At 40.8% G+C, this 26080-nt stretch overlaps 1 protein-coding gene across 1 annotated transcript in view; it reads right to left on the bottom strand.

Moving 5' to 3' along the window:
* Positions 1-26080, bottom strand: part of LOC115220361 (integrator complex subunit 14) — a 132388-nt gene that overhangs the window by 40940 nt on the left and 65368 nt on the right. Inside the window, exon 7 of the mRNA XM_029790471.2 lies at positions 18566-18645. Coding sequence (XP_029646331.1) covers positions 18566-18645 — 80 coding nt within the window. The remainder of the gene's footprint in view (positions 1-18565; positions 18646-26080) is intronic.

The following is a 26080-nucleotide window of genomic DNA, read 5'->3' as shown; positions in this document are numbered from 1 at the left end:
TGTTTCAGTCATTTGACTGCAGCCATGCTGGAGCACTGCCTTTTAGTTGAGCAAATTGACCCCAGGACTTATTCTTTGAAAGCCTAGTACTTATTCAATTGGTCTCTTTTGCTGAACCGCTAAGTAACGGGGGACATAAATGCACCAGTATTGGTTGTCAAGCTTTGATGGGTGGATAAACACAAACACACAAACATATATATACATACATACATATATATATATATATATATATATACACAACTGGCTTCTTTTAGTTTCTGTCTACCAAATCTGCTCACAAGGCTTTGGTTGGCCCGAGGCTATAGTAGAAGAGGTGCCACGCAGTGGAACTGAACCTGGAACCACGTGGTTGGTAAGCAAGCTACTTACCACACAGGCACTCCTGCGCCTATTGGATAATGCTAATCTAAATGATAAAGGGTATCACAATAAATCAATTAGCAAGCAGTTCAGGTGATCAGACATCTGGAGTACTCATCATCAAAACCAACAAAAGATCCATAAAGAATCATCATCACCATCATCCTCATTATCATCACCATCATCATTTAACATCCATTGGCCAGCCAGAGAGCTACACCAGGCTCCGATTGTCTGTTATCGCATGGTTTCTATGGCTGGATGTCCTTCCTAACAGTAACTCCATTACAGAGTGTACTGGGTGCTTTTATGTGGAACTGGCACCGGTGCCTTTATGTGATACTGGCATGGACACTCTTACACGTCACTGGTACAGTCTGTTATGAATAAATATTTTAGCTGTGTTTAACAATTTCATAAAATTAGGACAGCAGAGTTTAGTTAGCAGCTTGTCCAATGCTTTAATGAGTTTCCCAATTCGTCTGGCTGCATAATTATTTCTAGCTTAGAATTTTTTAATGCTTCATAAATTAAATATGCTAAAGCCTACATACATATATTAATTATTCTCATTAATTACAAAAAAAGCTTCCTTGTACACAGATATTAACTCTTTAGCATTCTGATTACTCTGTGAAATGTAATGCTTACTGTACTCATTGTTCTGAATTAATCATGCATTTTCTCATAGCTTTGAGAATATGAAGATGTTATTATATATTTTTAGTACGACATCATAAAGTAAGTACGAGAGGTCAAATCTGGCCTGTTTGAGAATAAAAGAAGTAGAATATTTGGGCTGGATAGGACTGGTTTAAATGTTAAAGGGTTAAGGTAATGATTGTTGCAGTTTAGGGATAGGATGTTTAGCCGTTTAACCCTTTTGATACCGACCCACCTGAAACTGCCTCTGGCTCTGTAGTACAAATGTCTTGTTTTCAAAAGTTCTGATTTAAAATCTTCACCAAACCTTAGTCACAATTTATGTTCCTAACACTAGCTTAATGGTAACTAAGTTATTTTACTAAATTCTTTGTTATATTTAAAATTAATTGAAAGAAACACAGATACCTCAACAGAAATATGATAACAAAAGGGTTAATATATATATAATCCTTTCTACAATAGGCACAAAGCCTGAAATTTGGGGGAGGGGGCTAGTTGATTACATTGACCCCAGTGCTCAAATGGTACTTAATTTATTGACCCCGAAAGGATGAAAGGCAAAGTTGACCTTGGCTGCATCTGAACTCAGAATGTAACGATGGGTGAGATACCACTAAGTATTTTGCCCAGCTACTAATGATTCTGCCAGCTTGCCGCCTTGGTTAATATATATAACAGACACTTCTTACTAGGATACACTAATAATGCCTCCTTTCTGTACCTCACATCCTTAATACACTGTTAATACCACTCTCTCCCTCACATCTTTAATACATATAAGCTAATAAGGGGGTAAAGTGGAGAATTGCTAGGGGTGTTAGGATGTTGGATAGAATGCCTTCTGATATTTGTTCAGATTCTCTGCTCTCTGAGTTCAGATCCTACCAAGGTCAACTTTGCTTTTCATCCTTTTGAAGTCTCCAAACAAGTACCAATCCAGGACAGTAGATTAGAAGAACTGTTAGTAAGCCAGGCACCTGAATATGCTAAAAATAATAGCAAAATCTTCCTGAAATCACCTCTTGCTAGTTTATAAAAGGAATGATACATACGAGGGGCGTTCAATAAGTAATGCCTCTGACCCACTTGCAGTTGTTTGATCTAGCTGAAAGTTTGCATGTGCAATTATTTATATCTCTATAGATTAAGTGGAAAATTACAGCTCTGAACTAATTGTGGTTTCTGATTTACAGGTGTTTGAACTGAGTCAAGTGTGAAATGGAGCATGTTGAGTGTCGAGCAGTGATCCGGTTTTTGTATTTGAAAGGACGCACACCACGGGAGACTTTTGATGAAATGAAAGTAACTTATGGTGATGATGCCCCATCATATGATCTTGTAAAATGCTGGCATCGTGAATTCAAACATGGTTGGAACTCTGTGGAAACAGCTCCCAGAACTGGTCGTCCCCTTTCTGCCATTGATGAGGCATCTGTCCGTCAAGTTGAGGCTGCCATTTTGGAAGATCGACGCATAACTATTCGCCAAATAGCCCATGAGGTCAAGATTAGTACCGGGTCTGTGGAAACTATCATTCATGACCATTTGCATATGCAAAAGGTGTCTGCCAGATGGATTCCCAGGCTGCTCACGCCTTTCCAGAAGCAAGAACGCGTCGAGTGCTCGAGGATGAATTTGGAGATGTGCCAAGAAGATGAGTCAAAATTTTTCAAAAGACTGATTACACAGGATGAAACCTGGGTCCATCACTATGATCCAGAGACCAAAGCCCAGTCAATGCAGTGGAAGCACCGTGACTCACCTCCTCCAAATGAGGCAAGGGTGCAACCCTCCGCTGGCAAGGTCATGCTCACAGTCTTCTGGGACCAGGACGGAGTAGTGATGACAGATTTCCTGGCAAAGGGTACCACAATTACAGGAGCCTATTATGCTTCACTTTTGAGGAAATTAAGAGAAGCTATCAAAATCAAGAGGCGAGGCAAGATCAGCAAAGGCATCCTCCTCCTGCAGGACAACGCTCCGGTCCACAACTCGCGTGTTGCCAGATCAGAAGCACAGGCGTGCGGCTATGAACTCCTCCCCCATCCCCCTACTCTCTTGACCTTGCACCCTCTGATTTTCACCTCTTCCCAGATGATGCAGCCTTGATTTCTGAAGTCATGTCGTGGTTGGAGGACCAAGCCAGGATCTTCTACAAAAACGGTCTCCAGAGCTGCATCAAACGGTGCGAGAAACGCGTAACTCTGGGTGGTTCCTATGTAGAAAAAGACTAATAACTGTGCCAAGTTTCGTTGCTCTACTGCTATGGGAAGTGGGTCAGGGGCATTACTTATTGAACGCCCCTCGTAGTTATAGACAGGATGGCCAGAACAGGACTCATTTATCATAGTTCTTCAGGATAAAAGTTGATTACCAGCACATTTGTCGCCAGCTGTGCAGCCACCTCACTAACGAAACAAGAGACCTATCTGAGGTAGCTCATTTCTACTAGAAATGATAGCAAAAGCTTTTTCAAAACCTTACTCTGCCATCTTAAAAAAGAAGGACATATTGACCAAATAGTCCTAGATGGAATGATCATATTTGGAATAGGGTTAGGGTTAGAGTTTCAGCGGTAAATACAATTGATCACATCTGCCTGATCAGGCCTGCTCTGGCAGCTAAAACAATATTGACACCAACACTAACAACAACACCAAACTTCCATTATATTATAATGAAGGAGGCTAGATCTTATAGGTCACTTCACCTGTTAGAAATAGCAACCAAGCCTGTCTCAACAAGAATGAATGTTACGTTGCAGAATGCAGTCATAGCTATAAGAGAAGACATGCTCACAGCTGGAGTGGGAATGCCTTTTGTCATATGTTTGTTAGGTCAGAGCTCACTGGAAACTAAACAGCCATAACAACAGTGACACTAACACCACCACCACCAATGTTATTATCCCAAATACTATCACATAAACAAAGATCTTGTTTGGTGATTTAAGATCCACTAAAAAATAAGGAGATAAAATTCCATATACAAAACAAACTATCAAGTAAGACCAGCCAGAGAAAAATCCAATTGTTTCATAATCATCATTATCATCATCATCATCGTTTAACATCCGCTTTCCATGCTAGCATGGGTTGGACGATTTGACTGAGGAATGGCGAACCAGATGGCTACACCAGGCTCCAATCTTGATCTGGCAGAGTTTCTACAGCTGGATGCCCTTCCTAATGCCAACCACTCTGAGAGTGTAGTGGGTGCTTTTACATGCCACCGGCATGAGGGCCAGTCCAGCTGCAACGCCCACACTCAAATGATGTTTTTTACGTGCCACCTGCACAGGAGTCAGTCCAGCTGCACTGGCAACGACCTTGCTTGAATGTTTTTTCATGTGCCAGTATAAGGCAACGCTGGTAACGATCATGCTTGAATGGTGCTTTTTACGTGCCACCGACACGGAAGCCAGTTAGTTGCTCTGGCAACGATCACGCTCGGATGGTGCTTTTAGCGCTCCACTAGCACGGATGCCAGTCATTGAATTTGATGTCTATACAACAATGTAGTTATTGTATCTTCCTTGTGTGCTGTGTATATATCCTTATGTAGTGGATCCTGCTGGTTTTCATTTAGTTGTTCAATCAACTGAACTCCCTATTCCACTGAATATTCATCATAAACATGTACTTGTAACAAGATACTCAAGCTGAATGAGTATGACTGTGATAGAATCCACCTGGCAGGTTATGTTTAAAGGCAGATCCTGTCTACTCAATTTCATGCACAAAGACAAGGGTGACTCTAAGCTATGACAAATTACCTTTGTTCAGGATGTTACACAAATGTATCAAATTTGGAATTAAATCATGCTACACCAATCATTAATGTTATACATTAAGCTTCCTTGTAGCTACAAAGAAAAATGTGCAGAACAAATTTTCTGTGGATTAGTCAGAAAAGGAACAATAGTGAAGACAACCTTTCTACAGGGTTTTACAGATTAGTGGGAAATGTTGGGGAGAACTTGATATTCCTCAGACTGGAGGCCTATAGCAAATGTCTGCAACAGAGCAAAGTAGGTAGAGCTAAACTGGACAACATGTGGAGTCTACCAAGCAAGAAACAGTCTCATCCAATGGACCTCTGTACAGGTTCTTTCTACTCAGTTTCATTCGCAAATCTTGGTTTGACCCAAAGCTATGGTAACAGGCACCTCTATGAGCTATGGTACACCAATTCCGATGACTGTGAACTTCATACAACTATGCTTGTTTCTGTAACTGATTTCTAACATAGACACAGCACCTTAAATGTTAGGGAGGAAATAGCCAATTAGGCACAGAAGTGTGTGGTAAGAAGCTTGCTTCCAAACCACATGGTTCTGGTTTCAGTCCCACTGCATGATACCTTGCGCTAGTGTCTTCTACTATAGACTTGGGCTGACCAAAGCCTTGTGTGTGGATTTGGTAGATGGAAACAGAAAGAAGCCCATTGTGTGTGTATGTGTGTGCGTGTATTTATGTGTGTGTCTCTGTGTTTGTCTCCCACTACTGCTTGACAACTGGTGTTTATGCTTAGTGGTTCAGAAAAAGAGAATGATAAAAAATAAATCCCAGGCTTAAAAAATAAGAAGTACTGGGGTTGATTCATTTGCATAAAATTCTTCAAGGCAGTGCCCCAGCATGGCTGCAGTCTGGTGACTGAAACAAGCAAAAGAATATATAACCCCTGGCAAGATAAAAAGTAAAGCTGGTCTACCTCAATCAAGCAAATCTATTATCAAGAGTGTTCAAGATGTTTTTATGAGTTTGATTTAAGTGATATTTGGCTGCTATTTCTTGCATGTTGAGTGATCACATACAAGTTGTCTTATGTGGTTAGAAATGACAGTAAGAGTGCTCATTTGGTGGGGAGGAAAACTATAAGTTGAGCTGTTCATGAGTCATGGTTTCTCTTTGATAAGCCTCACAATTACAAAACCACAAAAACCTATAAATCTTTATAGTCGTTTTGTTGACATGGGGTGAGAATTGAGGGCAAAACTTGTTCATACTGTGTCAAGGACAACGTATGTTTTGTACATCAAACCTAAACCACCACCAAATTGCTATTACCTAGACTATGGGTTCCTTTAACAGTATTCATTTTGTTGTGAGTATTTGGACTTGGAATGCAGTCTGTGTTATGATTTTCTTTTCCAACAAGGAGAGTAGCCAGCCTCTACATGGCCACTTGCTTTGCTGGAAATCCCAGCCAAGTCTCCTTCAAATAATACTCTACTATCTTTCCAAAATAAGAGCTCATTGATTGATGTAGTCCTATGCCTTAAAAATCAAAAACAAAAGGTGGAATGCTTTCAATCATAGCTTTGCTCAATCAGGGCTGACATGTAACTAAACAACAACAACAACAGCAGCAGCATTATGAGTTATCATTATTGTTAATTCTGCTGATCTTGAGAATCATCTTATTCAATTATACCACAATTGGTTATTTATCTATGTACGTTAAAATCAGTGACCTAACTTTGAACCTCAATCTGTTTCATGAAGTTTTTTGACACAACACATACTCTCAAGAAAGCTGAACAGCAGGTCTTCAGGGAAAAACCCCCACCCAGGAAAATGTTTTGACTCTTAACGTCTTACATTCTAAGGGGGCTGAACCACATCCAGGTCTTGACTCTTGGGTGTACTTCTGATGACCCTTTTAGCCACTTGGATATCAGAGACTTGTGCACTTACACCATTTGGAAATTTCATCGAGTTGGAACCCCTCTCCATTGACTCATCTTTCAAACAAACAACTTAGAGGGAGCACTATCCAAAAAAAAAATGAAAGGAAAAGATAACCTCATTGGGATTTGAACTCAGAATCTAAGGAGCTAGAACAAATTACTGTAAGATATTTTCTCCTGAATGATTCTACCAATCCACCATCCTACATTGATTTGTAATAATATTTCCAATACAGAACTCATGCAGTGAGCATAGGCAACCTTTTTTTGAGAAGTGGGCCACATGAGAAATAGCCCCTCATTTGGCAGGGTCCACTACAAAGTAAAAAAAAACCCCCAAAAACCCAAAAAAAACTTTGTGAATCAATGATTCACTTTAGTTAAAATTCACAAATAAACCACATTCACCACTTTTTTTTCCACTTTTCCTTCATCAAATCCTCAATTCTTTTAAACGTTGAATAGATTTCTTACATGTCTAACAACTGAATCCTAAACTGTATAATTAGGTAGTTGTTAAGTGGTCGTAGTGGTGATTGTGAAGGGATAGTGGTAGTGATGGAAGAAGTGGAAGTAGAAGAATGACAAATATTTTCGGTTTCGTTTGTCAGATACCGTCAGCTGACTTAGTTTAGTCAAACCAAATAAAGTAATTCCTGAATGTGTAATTATGCCATGACAGCAAATAAAATAGGATCTGACATTTTTTGAGAACTGTCCTTTTATCTAAGAAAGACAAACAAAACCTTTTGATTCTCTCTGTCTCTCTTAGATAAAAGATAATCCCAAAGTCTTACATTCTTTTTCTCCATGCAGAATACAAACTGATTCAAATTCTTGAGCTTTACTGTGTAATTTTTGCTGATGTAAACCACCATGAGTTTGCCAGACTGTTATCTTTCTGCTGAGTAATGTGTTTGCTAAAATAAACTAAAATAAAATCATCAATAATCGAAAATCTGCCAGGGAAAGCCTTCCGTGTAAAGAACATGTAATTAAATATAGGCTGACACAATGTAGCGAACCTAAAAAGAAATTTTGATTAATGGGAAGGTTATGTTAATGGTAAGTCTTTGTCAAAAAAGGCAAAAGAGAGAATCCTGTGATATTCAAATTGAAAATTTAATTTAAAATTAAACAGGATTGTCTAATCTAGAACCTTAGACATGTTTTGTTTATCTTATTAAACCTTCTCAGTGAAATATCTAACACACGTCCATACCAGAAATTAGAATGGCTGAAGTAGTGGTGATGGTATATAAAATCATTTTTGTCAAAAAATATCCATAAACAACAACAGTTGGTTGCAGCTGTTGCCACAAAGTGATGAGGTAACTTATATTTCGTAGTTTGTGGCGATTTGTTATGATTATGTCACAGCAGACAGTCTGACGTAATCCATAATAAAGGTGACATGTTATTAGAAAACAAATGTTGGTGTTTCTTTGTGTGGACCAAGTGTGGTGCTTTCTTCTATAATTCATGTGAGCTGTAAATGCCACAGAAATGTTGAATGCAATAATTATAAGCATTTTGGCGTGGTTCATTCATGTTGTTATAATTGTTGTTCAGCTCTAGATCAGCCCTGCTTGAGCAGTCATTTGGTCTAAGGCATTCCTATGACAACAATATCTAATGTACCATTTCCTTACTTAAGACAGTAGAGTATGATCTGAAGGAAATTTGACTGCTATATCTAGCTGGTTGAGTGACCACTTAGCATCTCTCATGGCTCACAATTAGATGCATGTCAGTCATGACCAAGTGGACCTTTTATTAAAGACGTTCCAGCCATGACCATCAGAGTGTTTGTACAACAGAATTACACTCTATGGTGTGTCATTATTTAAGATGGTAGGGTGCGATTTGAAGAAGACTTCACTGCTATTTCTAGCAAGTTGGTTGGCTTGTTGGAAAGTATTTCTTTTATGTAGAAGGCATCATTGAGAAATTTGTGTGGTTAACAAGCTGGCTTTGTAACCATGCAGTTTTGGGTTCAGTCCTATTGCACGGCACCTTGAGCAAACGTCTTCTACTATAGCCTCAGACTGAGCAATGCCTTGTAAGTAACTTTGGCAGAAGGAAATTGTGTGGAAGCCTCTTCTGTGTGTATTGTCCAACCCATTTCAGAATGGAAAAAGGGACATCAAATGATGATGATGATGATGATGGTGTGTACGTGTGTGTTGTCCCACCACAGATTACTGCTTGACAACTGGTGTTGGTTTGTTTATGGCCCTGTCACTTAGCAGTTCAACAAAAGAGGCCAATAATAGAGCAAGTACAATACAAGGCAGTATCCCAGCATGGCCACAGTCCAATGAATGAAACAAGTAAAAGATAAAATATAAAAGAATATATTTGTCTAACCTATTCTAGCATAGAAAAATGGACATAAAATGAAGCAAATAGTCATTAACACTAATTAATAGCTTATCTGTTCATTAAGGGTGTAAATTTCACTATTTGGGGGTCCCTAGATGAAGTATACTCTTTTACTTGTTTCAGTCATTTGACTGCAGCCATGGCTGGAGCACCGCCTTTAGTCAAACAAATCGACTCCAGGACTTATCTTTGTAAGCCTAGTACTTATTCTATTGGTCTCTTTGCTGAACCACTAATTTACAGGGACGTAAACACACCAGCATCGGTTGTCAAACGATGTTGGGGGACAAACATATACACATACATACATATATACGATGGGCTTCTTTCAGTTTCCATCTACCAGATCCACTCACAAGGCTTTGGTTGACCCAAGGCTATAGTAGAAGACACTTGCCCTAGGTGTCACGCAGTAGGACTGAACCCAGAACCATGTGGTTGGTAAGCACGCTACTTACCACACAGTACTTAGCAATATGTTCTTCAAATGGAATATTAACAGAACCAGGTGCCACATAGAAAGCACTGGTCCTGGTGTCACACAAAAAGCACTCAGAACACTTGGTAAAATGGTTGGCATCAGGAAGGGCATCCAGTTGTAGAAACCAAACCAAAATACACTTTGGAATTTGGTGTGGCCCCTAATCTTGCCAGCTCCTGTCAAACTGTCCAACTCATATGAGCATGGAAAATGGACATTAAATGAAGATGATGATGACAATGATAACCAGTCTCTATACAAGTTGCTGTAAAAATCATTGGAATTTCCCACTTCCTCCCAACCAAAACCATAAAAGAAAAAAAAAAAATTCAGTTTCAGAACGTGTAAATTTCCAAAAGAGAAGTCCTTTATCTTTCATCTTTTGCTTATTTCAGTCATTTGACTATGGCCATGCTGGGGCACCACCTTGAACAATTTTAGTCAAATGAATTGATCTCGGTACCATTTTTGCTTTTCTATAAAGCCCAGTACTTATTCTATCGGTCTCTTTTGCTGAACTGCTAAGTTAGGGGTGCATAAACACTGCTTGACACTGGTTGTTAAGCAGTGGTGGGGGACAGGCACACACACACACACACACTCACACACACACGACAGGCTTCTTTCAGCTTCTGTTTACCACATCCATTCACAAGGCTTTAGGTGGCTTGAGGCTGCAGAAGAAGATACTGGGCCAAAGTGTCATGCAGTGGGATTGAACTTGGAATCCTGTGGTTGGGAATCAAACTTATTACCATACAGCCAGTCCTGTGTTCTACAAAAGATCACAAACAAAATGTTGTTGGTGTTTAGTCACAGGTCAGCTGAATAACTCTTGTTACCATAGGTTTCTGAAGTAAACTGTTTTTCTTTCAACTAATTCCAAAATTATTGGAGAATACAATCTTTTCTGCTATAAGCACATTGATCCCAGTGTTTCACTGGTACTTAATTTATCGACCCTGAAAGGATGAAAGGCAAAGCTGACCTCAGCGGAATTTGGAATCAAAATATTGGAGAATATTATAAAATAACTTCATCATTATTAAACTCATATTTGAGTGGCTGTGTGGTAAGAAGCTTGCTTCTCAACTATATAGTTCTGGGTTCAGTCCCACTGCGTGGCACCTTGTGCAAATGTCTTCTACTATAGCTTTGGGCTGACCAAAGCCTTGTGAGTGGATTTGGTAGGTGGAAACTGTAAAAAGCCCATCATATACATATGTATATATATGTATGTATTTGGTGTCTATGTTAGTCCCCCACCATTGCTTGACAATCAATGTTGGTGTGTTTACGCCTCCGTAAGTTTGGCAAAAGAGACTGATAGAATAAGTACTAGGATTACAAAGAATAAGTCCTGGGGTCAATTTGTTCAACTGAAGGTGGTGCTCCAGCATAGCCAGTCAAGTGACTGAAACAAATAAAAGAGTAACATGAAATTTTAATAGGTAGTTTTTAGATCACTTTGAGACAGAAAGTTTGTGTCATAAAACCAAAAGTGGTCTCAGGCAGTTTAGTGCCTTTGCAAACACAGTTTATCTCAGACTACATTCTTCAATATGTTCCTCCTTTTGAGGTCCTAAAAGCATTTTGTCTATGCTTGTACATGCTGGGCCCTCTCCTTACACCCATAATGACCTGTCCAGCATGCTCCACATCTCATTTCCCTACCCATTCCCATCGCTTCATGGCACATATAACATCCCCTAACTCTTTATTCTACCAGTTACTGCCTTTTCCCCTACTTCCATCCTTTCTCATAGGCATCCAACTACCCCCTGCTTCATAATCTCTCTCCTTTGCCATTCTTCATCTTAAAACCCCTCATATCTGCTACCATTCCCAATGCCCTCTCATGTCTGCCACCATGTCCATTCACTACAGCCACTCTTATCCACTTCTGCATTTCCATCTTTATGTCAGGGACAAACAAGCAGAGGTATCTTGCAACAGAGAAGACACATGGCTACTCCTCCACTCCTATGCCTAGCTCTTCCTCCTCTACTCCCTGAACTATCATGCCTGAGCCACTCCAATTTCTCTCACTTGACCTCCTTCCCCAACTCATATTTTCCATCAAGCCAAATCTTCATTCCTGTTCATTACTCACTACATTCATTCATAACCCTATCTTCAAACCATCTGTGACTCTCCCCTCATTTTTATAAACTCCCACCCCCTCCTTATCTCTTGCTCCTTGAGGTTTTAGCTCTGGCACCCTATCACCACCATCTTATCATTCTCCCAGATACTCCCATACCCCCTTATATAAATGCAAGGTAGCCATGTATGTTCTCTATTGCACAGTACCTCTGCCCCTGCTTGTCCCTGGCATAAAGCCACCTCTCCAACCTCTCAGAAACCCCTCCACTTAGGTGAGTGGGCCTTTTCTCTTTTCCCCCCAAACTGTTTCCCTTTTTTCCACCCGCATTCTTGTTCTTTCCTCTCTTGCAAGCTACTTGGCAAGCTCACTAGTGCTGGTAGCATGGAAAAAGCCCCCAATACACACTGTAAGAAGAAGCAGGGGTCTGGAACACATTATCATGAAAGGAAGAATAGAAGGTAGTAGACCAAGAGGTAGGCAAAGAATGTAATGGGTTAAAAAAGGTAAAGTTACCTTCGTGAGTCATGCTGACTCACAAAGGACCAGCTTCCTGGTTTCACGGTGTATATATTCCCTCATCTGGACAGGATGCCAATCCTTTGCAGGATTACTCGCTTTTGCCAGCTGAGTGGACTGGAGCAATGTGAAATGGAGTGTTTTGCTCAAGGACATAATGTGTTGCCCAGTCCAGGAATTGAAACAACAATGTTACGATCATGAGTCCAACACTCTAACCACAAAGCCATGTGCCTCCACAATGGACAAAGTCAAGAGCTGGTTGGACAAGAATGATGAGACAGCAGGAGAACCTGTGATTAATTGGGAAGACTTTCATAGTAGTGTCAACAATGCACTGCAGGTGTACAATACACGACGACGATGACACACTGTAAAATGGTTTGTGTTAGGAAGGCATCCTGCTGTATAAACCATGCCAAAGATAACTTGGAGCATGATACAGCTCTGCAAGATCACCACATCCTGATAAACTGTCAAACCCATCATTGCCCACATGGAGAACAGATGTTAAATGATGACGGTGGTGGCAGTGGTGATGACAACAATGATGATAGGATGTGAATCGAGAAATTTGGTTGCTATTTCTAGCATTCAGGCAACCACAAAGACATTTATTTGTTGTCAATCGAAAAGGGCACAGTTTATTGGAGAGAGGTAGCAGATGCTGCAACCAACTCAGTAAGTAACCAAACCAGTTTGTAAACCTGCTTGAAAGTAAAACCATTGTCATCTGTGGCAAAAGAAAAAGTAATATTAGCCTCCTCTGCTTGCTTGACCACAACCATCATGGTGGTGGTGTTAGCGATGCATGTGGTGGCTGTAGTGGTGCTAGCGATGGTTGTGGTGGTGATGTTGGTAACACTTGCTATTGATATGACCTAACTCCTATTAATTATGGATGTGGGAAAAATCCATAGTCATATGACATCATCATTACCATTATCACAATACTCTCACGCATTAGAGAATGGAAACACTTCACACTGGCACAAAAAAAAAACCCAGTGTCTTCTACAATGGCATCAGGTCAACCAAAGTCTTGTGAGAAAATTTGGTAGATAGAAACTGAAACAAGTCAGGCGCGCGCGTGCGTGTGTGTGTTTGTGTGTCCCTCCTTGTCTTGATACCAAGTGATAGTTGTGAGTGTCACTCACATACAAGCAGTCATTCTTGTTGAATATTCTGTGTGAACATATCTGGCTGTCAGGAAATATTACCTTATTTGGAAACCGGTGGAGGTTGGCAACAGGAAATGTATCCAGCTGTATATGCCTCATGTAAACTATTCAACCCATGTAAGCATGGGAAACAACGATGATAATCAATGATGATAATGAATTTACATCCATAATGAAAGGCCAAATCAATGATGATAATGATAAGTCTTGTCATGAAAGGCAAAGGAGAGAACTCAGTGAAATTCAAATTAAAAACTTGATAGAAAATTAGATGGGGTTGTCTGGTCTTTGGCTTGGTAAGAATAAGGAAAACTCCAGACATGTTTTGGTGTCATAAAACCTCCTCGGTGAGACATCTATGATACATATGGACCCTGGTTGAGATCCACTACTCCAGATTCACTCAGATTGAGCAGACATATCAATAAAAGCATTCCAGCCACGATCATCCTGTATTTTGTGGGATTTTCTATGCCAACAATATCTAAAAATCCACATGGAGGAAATAAGAAGAAACATATGCAAACAAACAAAAAAGACCCATACGTGCCATTCTAACTTCAGTTGAGATCTGGAATGCTTTTGTTTCATTACACTTGTCACTACTTATACACTCTTGTAAAGGAGAGTGTGCAAGTTATTCTACGAAAAGGACTTGAAAAAAAAAAATTACTACATGAAGTACCTCATTTACCAAGTTCACTGTTAAGTACAGAGATAAATGCAGATAACATTTCACATAAGGGTTGGATAAATGTGCCCTATATATTTTTCAACCAGGATGTAAATCAATTACTAAAACAAGGATGTAATTTAGTAAGTACAAATGCTTAAGATTATCATCATCATCATCGTCTAACGTCCGTTCTCCATACTGGCATGGGATGGACGGTTTGACTGAGGTCTGGAGAGCCAGTAGCTGCACCAGGCTTCAATCTGATCTGGCAATGTTTCTACAGCTGGGTGCTCTTCCTAATGCCAACCACTCTGAGAGTGTAGTGGGTGGCCCTGGCATTGATCATGTTTGGATAGTGCTTTTTACGTGCCACCAGTACAGGAGCCAGTCAGGAAGTACTAGCATCAGTCACATTTGGATGGTGCTTTTTATGTGCCACTGGCATGGGAGCCAGCCAGAGGGTACTGGCATTGGCCACGTTTGAATGGTGCATTTTACGTGCCACCAGCACGGGTGCTAGTCAGGGGTTACTGGCCACAGCCACGATTTTGGTTTTACATGATTCAACAGGTCTTCTGAAGCATATCATATTGCCTGGTGCATCAAGGGTGCTCTTAAATGGGCCGGACATGCAACACTGGCATCGGCCATGGCTGCAATCTCACCTTGGTTGCTGGGTCTTCTCAATCACAGCATATTTCCGAAGGTTTTGGTCTCCTGCATTGCCTCTGTGAGGCCCAATGTTCGAAGGTCATGCTTCACCACCTCATCCCATGTCTTCCTGGGTCTACCTCTTCCATAGGTTCCTTCCACAGTCAGGGTGTGGCACTTCCTCACACAGCTGTCCTCATCCATACATAACACATGACCATTCCAGTGCAGTCATCTCTCTTGCACAACACATTTGATGCTTCTTATGGCCAACTTTTCTCTCAGGGCATTCACACTCTGTCGTGTATGCACACTGACATTACACATCCAGCGGATCATAGTAGCGTCATTTCTTTCAAGCCTACACATGTCCTCAGCAGTCATGGCCCATGTTTCACTGCCATGTAGCATCGTAGTACTCACACATGCATCATATATATTGTACCTTTCATGAGAGGCCCTTAGTTCCAGCAGAGGTAGGAGCTCCCTGAATTTTGCCCAGGCTATTCTTATTCTAGCTGCTACACTCTCAGAGCAACCACCCTCACTACAGACAGTTACCTAGGTAATGGAAGTTATCAACTACTTCTAGTCCCCCAACCCAGCATGTGATGGTATCTGTTTTCTGTACATCTTCAGACACTTGCCCAAGGTGCCACGCAGTGGAACTGAACCCAGAACCATGTGGTTGGTAAACAAGCTGCTTACCACACAGCCACTCCTACATATATAAATATATTATAATGGAATAATTACTATGAAGCATTGTGTAGTGTGTAGAATATATTGTATAAAGAATCGTGAGTAAGGCCAAAACAATGTGAAGTATTGTGATTTACTTTGCATTCACTTCGCATTGTTTTGGCCTTACCCAAGATCCTTTATATAACATATAACATATATATATATATATATATATATATATATATATATCTATATATATATCTATACATCTATATATATATCTATCTATCTATCTATATACATCTATCTATATATATATATATATCTATATATATATATCTATCTATATATATCTATCTATCTATATATATATCTATACATATATCTATCTATCTATATATATATCATATATCTATCTATCTATCTATCTATCTATCTATATATCTATACATATATATATATCTATACATATATATCTATCTATCTATATATATATCATATATCTATCTATCTATCTATATATATATATATATCTATTAGCCACTCACATCCATCCTTATATAATTCAGGGGAGCCTTGGTCTTGTTCTTCCACCACAATCTAGCCTCTCAATACACAGCACAGAACCATCACCACTCTTCCCCCTCTCAAATACCACTCTGCCACACACCATTTAGTTAAGGAGGTTTTTTTCCCTTTTCTTCTTTTTTTTTGTCTTTTTGTCCCTTTTTCTTCATTTTCTTTTCTTGCAAGTTACTTGGTAACCTCATATGTGCCACACGAAAAACACCCAGTACATTCTGCAAAGTCGTCGTTGGTAGAAAGGGCATCCAGCCATGGAGGCCATGCCAAAGGTGACACTGGAACATGACGTGACCCTACTGCTCACCGGATCTTGTCAAACCGTCCATCCTACGTCAGCATGGAAAATAGACATTAAATAATAATGACGATATGTATTAATACATATATGTGTGTATGTTTGTGTGTGTGTGTGTATGCCAGCAAGGTGACATCATTCGAAGTCTAAAAAAATGTAAGGAAGCACAGTGATTAGTAAACTATAGCATCTGACAGTCTGATTAATACAGTGATACAGTGATATATATATATATATGGTTTTTGTGTGTCACTGGCACTTATGAGGTTAGTGAGCAAAGTTGGCTCCAGCACTGGGACCGACTTCGTGCAAGCATGAAGGCACACTGGCAAAACACTGCCCCTCTAAATGGAAACCTTACCTCTCATTGTAGGACACAAGCAAATTGAGTCCTCAACTTGTTCCATTTACCAAAAAGTTTGCAAGGCACCAACAGGCCACAAGAGACACATTCGTGTCCATAGAACATGATTAACGTTTTATTTTACTGAACCCTCATTTGTTGTTCACAACAAGAGACTCCATCATATATATATATATTGGAAATATGCTGTGCTTGAGAAGACTCGGCAAGCATAACCTTGTGGCCTATGCCAGGGGTGTAACCAGTCCACTTATGTGTGCCTTTCCTTCATAGGACACTAAACTCTGCTTGTGAAGACCTGTTGAGGCAAGTGAAATCGAAATGAAATTCGATGACTGGCATCCATGCTAGTGGAGTGCTTAGAGTACCATATGAGTGAGATCGTTGCCAGAGCAACAAGCTGGCCTCCGTGCTGATGGCACGTTAAAATTACACCATTCGAGCGTGATTGTTACCTGCGTCACCTTACTAATACTAGTGCTGGTAGCGCATGGAAAAACATTTGAGCGAGGTCGTTACAAGTGCCACTGGACTGGCTCCTGTGCAGGTGGCACATAAAATGCACCATTTGAGTGTGACCGTTGCCAGTACCGCCTGACTGGCCCTCATGCCGGTGGCATGTAAAAGCACCCACTATACTCTCAGCGTGGTTGGCGTTAAGAAGTGCATCCAGCTGTAGAAACTCTGCCAGATCAGATTGGAGTCTGGTGCAGCCATTTGGTTCGCCAGACCTCAGTCAAATTGTCCAACCCATGCTAGCATGGAAAGCGGATGTTAAATGATGATGATGATGATGATATATATACGTGGAGGCGCAATGGCCCAGTGGTCAGGGTAGCGGACTCACGGTTGGAGGATCGTGGGCGTTGTGTGTTTATTGAGCGAAAACACCTAAAGCTCCACGAGGTTCCTGCAGGGAGTGGTGGTGACCCCTGTTGTACTCTTTCACCCCAACTTTCTCTCACTCTTTCTTCCTGTTTCTTGAGTAATGCTGCAATGGACTGGGGTCCCGTCCAGCTGGGGGGAACACATACGCCATATAAACTGGGAAACCGGGCCCATGAGCCTGGCTAGGCTTGAAAAGGGTGCATAAATAAATATATATATATATATAAGAAGTCAGAATAAAAATATGTAATTAATCAGAAAAACAGGAAACTCAAGAAAGTGATTCATCGTCATTCTTCACAGATAAGAACTGAACACCAAACAGCTGTAAAGGATTACCTATATCCAGTGTTTTCTCATTTACGAGGTTCAAATATGAACTCTATGAATATTTACCTACCTATCAATGAAGAACAGCTTTGCAGGACTAGTCAGCCCGGGGATATTATAGAAGACTAGCACTATGACCCAGCAACACTGGGTCATAGTGCTAGTGCATGCATATACAGCTGCGTGCGTGCGCATATACATGCGAGTACTGTCCAAATCTCCGACCAATCACATACAGCTAGCTGGCATTCAATTGGCATATCAAGTTTCAGGCATTTGGTTGGGTTGTGGATAAAAAATTCACAAAAAGGTCACTTCTATTGATTTTTTAATGGCTTTGTTGGGTGACTGGATAAATGTAAAGATGTGCATGACCACCCTTGGACGGTTTTGAATGACCATAGAAAGTGCGAGCCCTCTAACTGAAAAATTGTGAATTTGTATAAAGGACACACACACAGACATTTTGCCGTTTATATATAGAGAGATAGAGATATAGATATTTGCTCAAAATGCCTTATAGTTGAGAAGCAAACTTCTTAACCACACAGTACAGTCATGCCAATAGTTGCTTCTCTAAATATTAATAATAATATACAAATACTCATATTTTGAGTTCTATTTTTCCTCTTTGCACCACCATACCTATATATACAAATACATATATATTCCTTTATGACTATGTATGCATGCCAACTTACCAGGTTCAAACAATGACAACATCAGATTTGACTTTTTCTTGCTGTCTGCCCAAGAATACAACATTCCATACCAGTTTTCCCTGAGACATGAAAGAAGAAAAATCAAGAAATAGTAAAAATACAATGGAAAATGGAATAAACAATAAGGAAAACTCTAGTAAACATGCTTGGCTCAATGTTAGTCTTATTCTGATACATACATATATATATATATATATATTATCTGATAAACACAATATATGATCTTATGTGTTATTATTAGTTTCATGTGCTGAGAGCATGCCAGAAAGTATTTTTTAACAGTGCCTGATGATTGAATTAAGTCACCAGGCATGTTACAAAATACTGTCTGGGATGGTCTCAGCACATGGAACTAATAGTAGCACACAACAATATATATTGTGTTTATAAATAATATTTACCTCTCACCAGATGAGTGCTTTTTTGGGGTTGATCTTACCATCACAGGACAGTACACTATATATATAGTGTACTGGCGGCGAGCTGGCAGAAACGTTAGCACGCCGGGTGAAATGCGTAGCCGTATTTTGTCTGCCGTTTCGTTCTGAGCTCAAATTCCGCCGAGGTTGACTTTGCCTTTCATCCTTTCGGGGTCGATTAAATAAGTACCAGTTACACACTGGGGTCGATATAATCGACTTAATCCGTTTGTCTGTCCTTGTTTGTCCCCTCTGTGTTTAGCCCCTTGTGGGTAATAAATAAATATATATATATATATCTTGTTTTATTGTTTTACCAGTTTCAGCTCAAAGCTGTCGCGATATTGGGGCACTGCTGGTTTGCTACACCGTTATTATTGAGAGCCTCCTCTGATATGTGGAATTTGGTGAATAAGGGAGTTTGATACCGCTACCCTCATTTGCACCTCCTGCTGCAAGGTAGGTTCATCTGGGACTCTCGACAGGTAGAGATCCAGTTTTGATTTGAAAACACATGCATCCACTTGTGTAAGTCCCCCAGGCTGTGGGCCCCTGAAACCCAGGCTGTTGCAGTAACTGGTCCTGAAGCACAACGGCATTGCTGGGATCTTTGGCACTGTGCAGTGGTGTCCCCTTCTTGCAATTGTGTAGCTTTCAAGGCCAAAATATGGCACAATCCCTTCCAGGATCTTCCAGATGTATATATTACTATATATCTCTCCCACCTTTGTTCCAGGGAGTAGAGTCTTTGCTGTTTCAGCCTTTCCCAGTAGCTGAGCTGCTGCAATGAGATGATTTTCTTTGTGAAGCTTCATCGGATTGCTTTAAGGTCCCCTGTTAATTTTACACTGTTGGGTGACCATAACTGGGAGCAGTAGCCTAGGCGGCTGAGGATGAATGTTCTCCAGAGGACCATCATTGTTTCCTTCTCTCTGGTTCTGAATGTTCTCAGGATCCAGCCAGCTGTCTGCACTTTGTTGCCATCTTGGTAATGTGCACTTAGAAAGAGGTATCATCGCTCATGGTGATACCCAGATCCCTCACTGATTTAGGTTCTGGGATTGTAATCCCCTGTGGGCCAGTGTACCCTGTAAATTTTATGTTCAGTTTTGGGTGCTGATAGCAGAAGGCTTGGAATTTTCCAGCATTAAACTGCATATTATTGTCCTCAGCCCATCCTCAAACTGAGTCCAACTCCTGCTGCAAGTGTTCAACATTGCTAGGGTTTTGTATTTTCTGCAAGACTTTCATACTGCCTGCATAGCTAGCAAGGGTGACTATCTGGGCAGCTGAGGGCATATCTAAGAGGGCCACTATAAAATGCAGTGGTCCCAAGACAGTGCCCTGTGGAACACTACTGGCTATTTGTGTTTTCTGTGAGGTAGCTCCATTGGCCACCACTGACTGACTTATGTCTTTCAGAAAATCATGTAATCACTTTCCAAGTTTTCCATCTATGCCAAGATCATGCAATTTGTGGCATATCATACCATGACTCACTTTATATTGAGAGCCTCCTCTGATAAGTGGAATTTGGTGAATATACATACATACATATATGTATATGTTGTTGCATTTGGGGATGATCATGTTGCCAGTTTATCCAATGAAATCACACACTATATATATTTGGTGTTCACTTGCTTCAGCTTTATTTTATATTAATTGTATTTCGGCCAGAGTCTGTTTCAACACACGAATTCACATCAAGAATCTTGCAAAATGATTATATCATCATCATCATCATCATCGTTTAGCGTCCGTTTTCCATGCTAGCATGGGTTGGACGGGTCAACTGGGGTCTGTGAAGCTGGAAGGCTTCGTCAGGCCCAGTCAGATCTGGCAGTGTTTCTACGGCTGGATGCCCTTCCTAACGCCAACCACTCCGCGAGTGTAGTGGGTGTTTTTTACGTGCCACCTGCACAGGTGCCAGACAGAGCTGGCGAACGGCCACGAACGGATGGTGCTTTTACGTGTCACCGGCACGGGGCCAGGCGATGCTGGCAACGGACACGAACGGATGGTGCTTTTACGTGCCACCGACACGGGGCCAGACAGAGCTGGCAACCGGCCACGAACGGACGGTGCTTTTACGTGTCACCGGCACGGGGGCCAGCCGAGGCTGGCAACAGACGCGAACGGATGTGCTTTACGTGCCACCGACACGGTTGCTAGACAGAGCTGGCAAACGGCCACGAGCAGACGGTGCTTTTACGTGTCCGGCACGGGGCCAGCCGAGGCTGCAACGGACACGGACGAATGTTGCTTTTACGTGCACCGACACGGGGCCAGACAGAGCTGGCAAACGGATGGTGCTTTTACGTGTCACGGCACGGGGGCCAGCCGAGGCTGACAACGGACGCGAACAGATGGTGCTTTTACGTGCCACCGACACGGTTGCCAGACAGAGCTGGCAAACGGCCACGAGCGGACGTGCTTTTACGTGTCACCGGCACGGGGGCCAGCCGAGGCTGGCAACGGACACGGACGGATGGTGCTTTACGTGCCACCGACACTGTTGCTAGACAGAGCTGGCAAACGGCACGAACGGATGGTGCTTTTACGTGCCACCGACACGGGGCCAGACAGAGCTGGCCAACGGCCACGAAACGGACGGTGCTTTTACGTGTCACCGGCATGGGGCCAGGCGAGGCTGGAACCGAACACGACGGATGGTGCTTTTACGTGCCACCGACACGGGGCCAGGCAGGGCTGGCAAACGGCCATGAGCGAATGGTGCTTTTACGTATCACCGGCACGGGTGCCAGACGAGGCTGACAGCAGACACGGACAGATGGGTCACTTAACCCCTGCTTTCTGATATATGATTTGATTTTGATTGTTCTCACTGGTCTTGCCGGGTCTTCTCACGCACAGCATACTTCCATAGGTCTCGGTCTCTGGTCATTTCTTTGGTGAGACCTAGAGTTCGAAGGTCGTGCTTCACCACCTCGACCCAGGTTTTCCTGGGTCTACCTCTTCCACAGGTCCCCTCAACTGCCAGGGTGTGGCACTTTTTCACACACCTATCTTCATCCATTCTCACCACATGACCATACCAGCGCAATCGTCTCTCTTGCACACAACATCTGATTCCTCTTAGGTCCAACTTTTCTCTCAAGGTACTTACACTCTGTCGACTATGAACACTGACATTACACATCCAACGGAGCATACTAGCTTCATTTCTCGCGAGCTTACGCATGTCCTCAGCAGTCACGGCCCATGTTTCACTGCCATGTAGCATGGCTGTTTGTACACATGCATCATACAGTCTGCCTTTTACTCTGAGCGAGAGGCCTTTAGTCCCAACAGAGGTAAGAGCTCCCTAAACTTTGCCCAGGCTATTCTTACTCTAGCCGTTACACTTTCAGCACACCCACCCCCACTACTGACTTGGTCACCAATATATATATATATATATATATATACACACACACACATATATTCATATTAAGACAAACCCTAAAACCTTCTATAGATATGTAAAAACAGGGCCACTACTTGAAGAAAATGGCTAACCGATTGCATACCCCCAGAGGATCAGTGAAATACTGAACGTGCAATACAAGATTGCTTTCACCACTCACCTGGGACACTTGCAAGTTGTTATGCCTAATGAGTTCTTTGGCTCCACAGATCTACACAACAAAATGGCAATTATTGACAGCATCAACATAGAGGAAACTGATATGATATCAACCATTGAAGAGATGAGATCAAACTCAGCAACAGGCCCTGACGGATTCCTAGCAATCCTCCTAAAGAAATTCAAAGGGGCTCAGCTAGACCACTTCAGATTCTCTTCCAGAGCTTCCTCACAATAGGGAGACTTGCCAAAAAGTTAAAGGAAGACATTATATGCTCTATCCATAAGGGAGGTAGCAGAGCAGATGCTAAGAGTTATAGACCTGTCTCTCTAACTGCCCATGTCAGCAAAGTCATGGAGTGTATTGTCAGGAAGAAACTTATTGCATTCCTTGAAGATAATGACAGCTTTTTAATATTCTCCCAAAGAGCCTGAGAAACCTACACAAAGTAGATGTAGGCATTTAAAAATCAAGGCTGGAACTCTTTCTGTTGAGAGTCCCAAATGAACCTACCTCATGGTAAGAGGTGCAAATGAGGGTAGCTACATCAAACTCTATTCTTCATGAAATGCCACATATTAGAGGAGGATCTCAGTAATAACAGGGTAGCAAAACGGCGGTGCTCCAGCATGGCCACAGCTCTGAGCTGAAACTACAAAAAAAAAAATCTATATATGTATATATTTATATATATATATATATGATCAAACTGTGCAACCCATGCCAGCATGAAGAGTGGATGTTAATCAATTATATATATATATATATATATATAAATACATGACGCAAACATACACGTAGTATAAACAGTAATGTCATCATTTGGTGTGTTATGTTATGATAATGTCAGTGAAGGAATGAATGAAATGTTTTGCTTTATAAAAATAAATGCAACTTCATTCAACATGAAAAAGCATCCAGCTGTGGAAACAATGCCAAAATTAAATGCGCAGGTGAAACACAGGTCACTGACCTGTTTAAGAGAAGAGCAACAACTTATTCCATGCTGACCTATCCAACACACACACACACACATACACATCTTATCTTATATTTTATCTTTTACTTGCACCATGTTCCACATTACGTTCTTTATTTCACCTTCAGCTCTTTCAAATGGCTCACAATGTTTTGGTATCAGTCTGGATAAACCATCTGCATGCCCTAGTGTTTTCAACGGTAAATACTTCATTTTGTAGTTATAATTTAATAGTATAATGCCCCTTATTGCAGTCTATTCGCTGTGCACATTGGGATTCCTTTTTTGGAATCATATATAGTCAGCAGTTTGCAAACAGAAACATATTCCATGGATAAATCTATGAAACTTATTGACACCAAACATGATTGCCAACGCCTCTTTTTCTCTCTGACTTTAATTCTTTTCAGCTGGCAATAACGACCTTGATGCATGGGCTATAGCTATTTTACTGCAATCATTGTATTTGTGCACAAGTATGGCTCCTACATCATACTCACTTGCATCTGTAGCCAGTATAGTTTCCAAATTTGGATCAAAATGTGTCAATGATAGGTCCGAAGTTAAAATACTTTTCAATTCATTGAATGCCTTGTGGCACTTATCTGTCCAATGCCATTTTGTATTCTTTTTCAACAGATCATTGAGTGGGGCCCTTACATTATGTATGTTTGGAATATAGATTTGGTAATAGTTTACCAAACTCCAAAATGCCTGCAGCTTCGTTACACTTTTTTGGTGTGGGAATATTCTTTATCGGTTACCCTTGACGGATCTGGCTTTCTTCCATTTATGTCAATTACTTGACCTAAGTATTAAATTTTATTCAACAAGAACTCAGATTTTACCTCCTTTAACTTGAACCCGTATTTGCTTATTTTCTCTAATACGCTTTAAATGTGTTGAAAGTTTTGTTCCTGTGATTCACTCTTTATCAAAATATTGCCTAGATAGGTGATAGCGAAATCACAATCACTCAGCATTGCATCCATTACTTGCTGAAATGTGGCAGGAGCCACTTTTACATCGAAGGGAAGCCGCTTAAATTTAAATAAGCCAATGTGTGTGTTAATTGTTAATAAATGTGAGCATTCTTCTTCTACTTGAATCTGTAGATATGTCTCTGAGAGGTCTAATTTTGAGAAGAATTCCCCTCCATTCAATTTTGTAAACACTTCCTCTAAATTTGGCAATAGGTAGTTATGTGTGACTAAACAATCACTTTACACTTTACACTTTTACTTGTTTCAGTCATTTGACTGTGGCCATGCTGGAGCACCGCCTTTAGTCGAGCAAATCGACCCCGGGACTTATTCTTTGTAAGCCCAGTACTTATTCTATTGGTCTCTTTTGCCGAACCGCTAAGTGACGGGGGCGTAAACACACCAGCATCGGTTGTCAAGCAATGCTAGAAGGACAAACACTGACACACAAACATACACACAAATACATATATGTATACGACGGGCTTCTTTCAGTTTCCGTCTACCAAATCCACTCACAAGGCATTGGTCAGCCTGAGGCTATAGTAGAAGACACTTGCCCAAGATGCCACGCAGTGGGACTGAACCCAGAACCATGTGATTGGTAAGCAAGCTACTTACCACACAGCCACTCCTGCACCTATCGTTATATCCTATTAAAAAATCTGCACAAACTCTTAGTTTGTTATTCTTCTTTTTCATGTAAACCATCGGTGCTGCACAGTCTGAGTGGTCCATCTTTTCAATTATTTCAAGACTTTCCAGTCTTTGAGTTCTTTGTTAACCTAGGCTATTGCTGTGAATGGTACATTCCTTTTTGACTGGTATTGCACTTTGTTTTACAGTGACCTTAGTTTTCGTTTTTGCACAACAACCCAGTTTTTGCAAAAAAATATCTGGAAATAATTTTTAAATTTTTTGCTTCAGTCCTTTAGCCTCATTTGAACCTTTGACTGACTCGACCATATTTCCACTCAGAACACCTATGGGCGTATCACATAATTTGAATAGCTCCATTCACTCTGTGCTGAATAAATCAAGTGAACATTTTAGCACGTATATCTTTGCTTTTTTTTGCTTGACATTGAAATATTACATTACATACAAATTCACCAAAAAATATAATCTTTTTCCTGTAATACCATGTGCCACCTTTTTAGATTTTATTAGTTTCAGCTTACTGACATATTTCCATGTTTTTTCATTTATAATGATATCACTACCAGTGTCATCTTCGTTCTACAGTGTGTCTTTATATGTCCAATCTTTCCACAACAAAAGTACTCTGCTTTTTTAAATGAACAATTTTTTTCTCAGGTGTATACCTTCACATGCAAAACATGGGTTTATTTCCTGATTTTTGTTGTTTTTTAGAAAACACTTTAACTCCATTTTGACTATTTTGCACTTGTTTTACTTGGAAAGAATCTTTTCATTTGATTTCCTCTGTGTTGTGTCTTAATTTGACTATCCTTCCACATTGTTCTGACACCTGCTGTAGGGTTACATCCTGGTTTTGTTCC

The sequence above is a fragment of the Octopus sinensis genome, linkage group LG16 (genome assembly GCF_006345805.1).
Source record: "Octopus sinensis linkage group LG16, ASM634580v1, whole genome shotgun sequence".
Taxonomy (NCBI): Eukaryota; Metazoa; Mollusca; class Cephalopoda; order Octopoda; family Octopodidae; genus Octopus; species Octopus sinensis.
The sequence above is the reverse complement of the archived record's forward strand: the minus strand, read 5'-3'. Positions and strand labels throughout refer to the sequence as shown.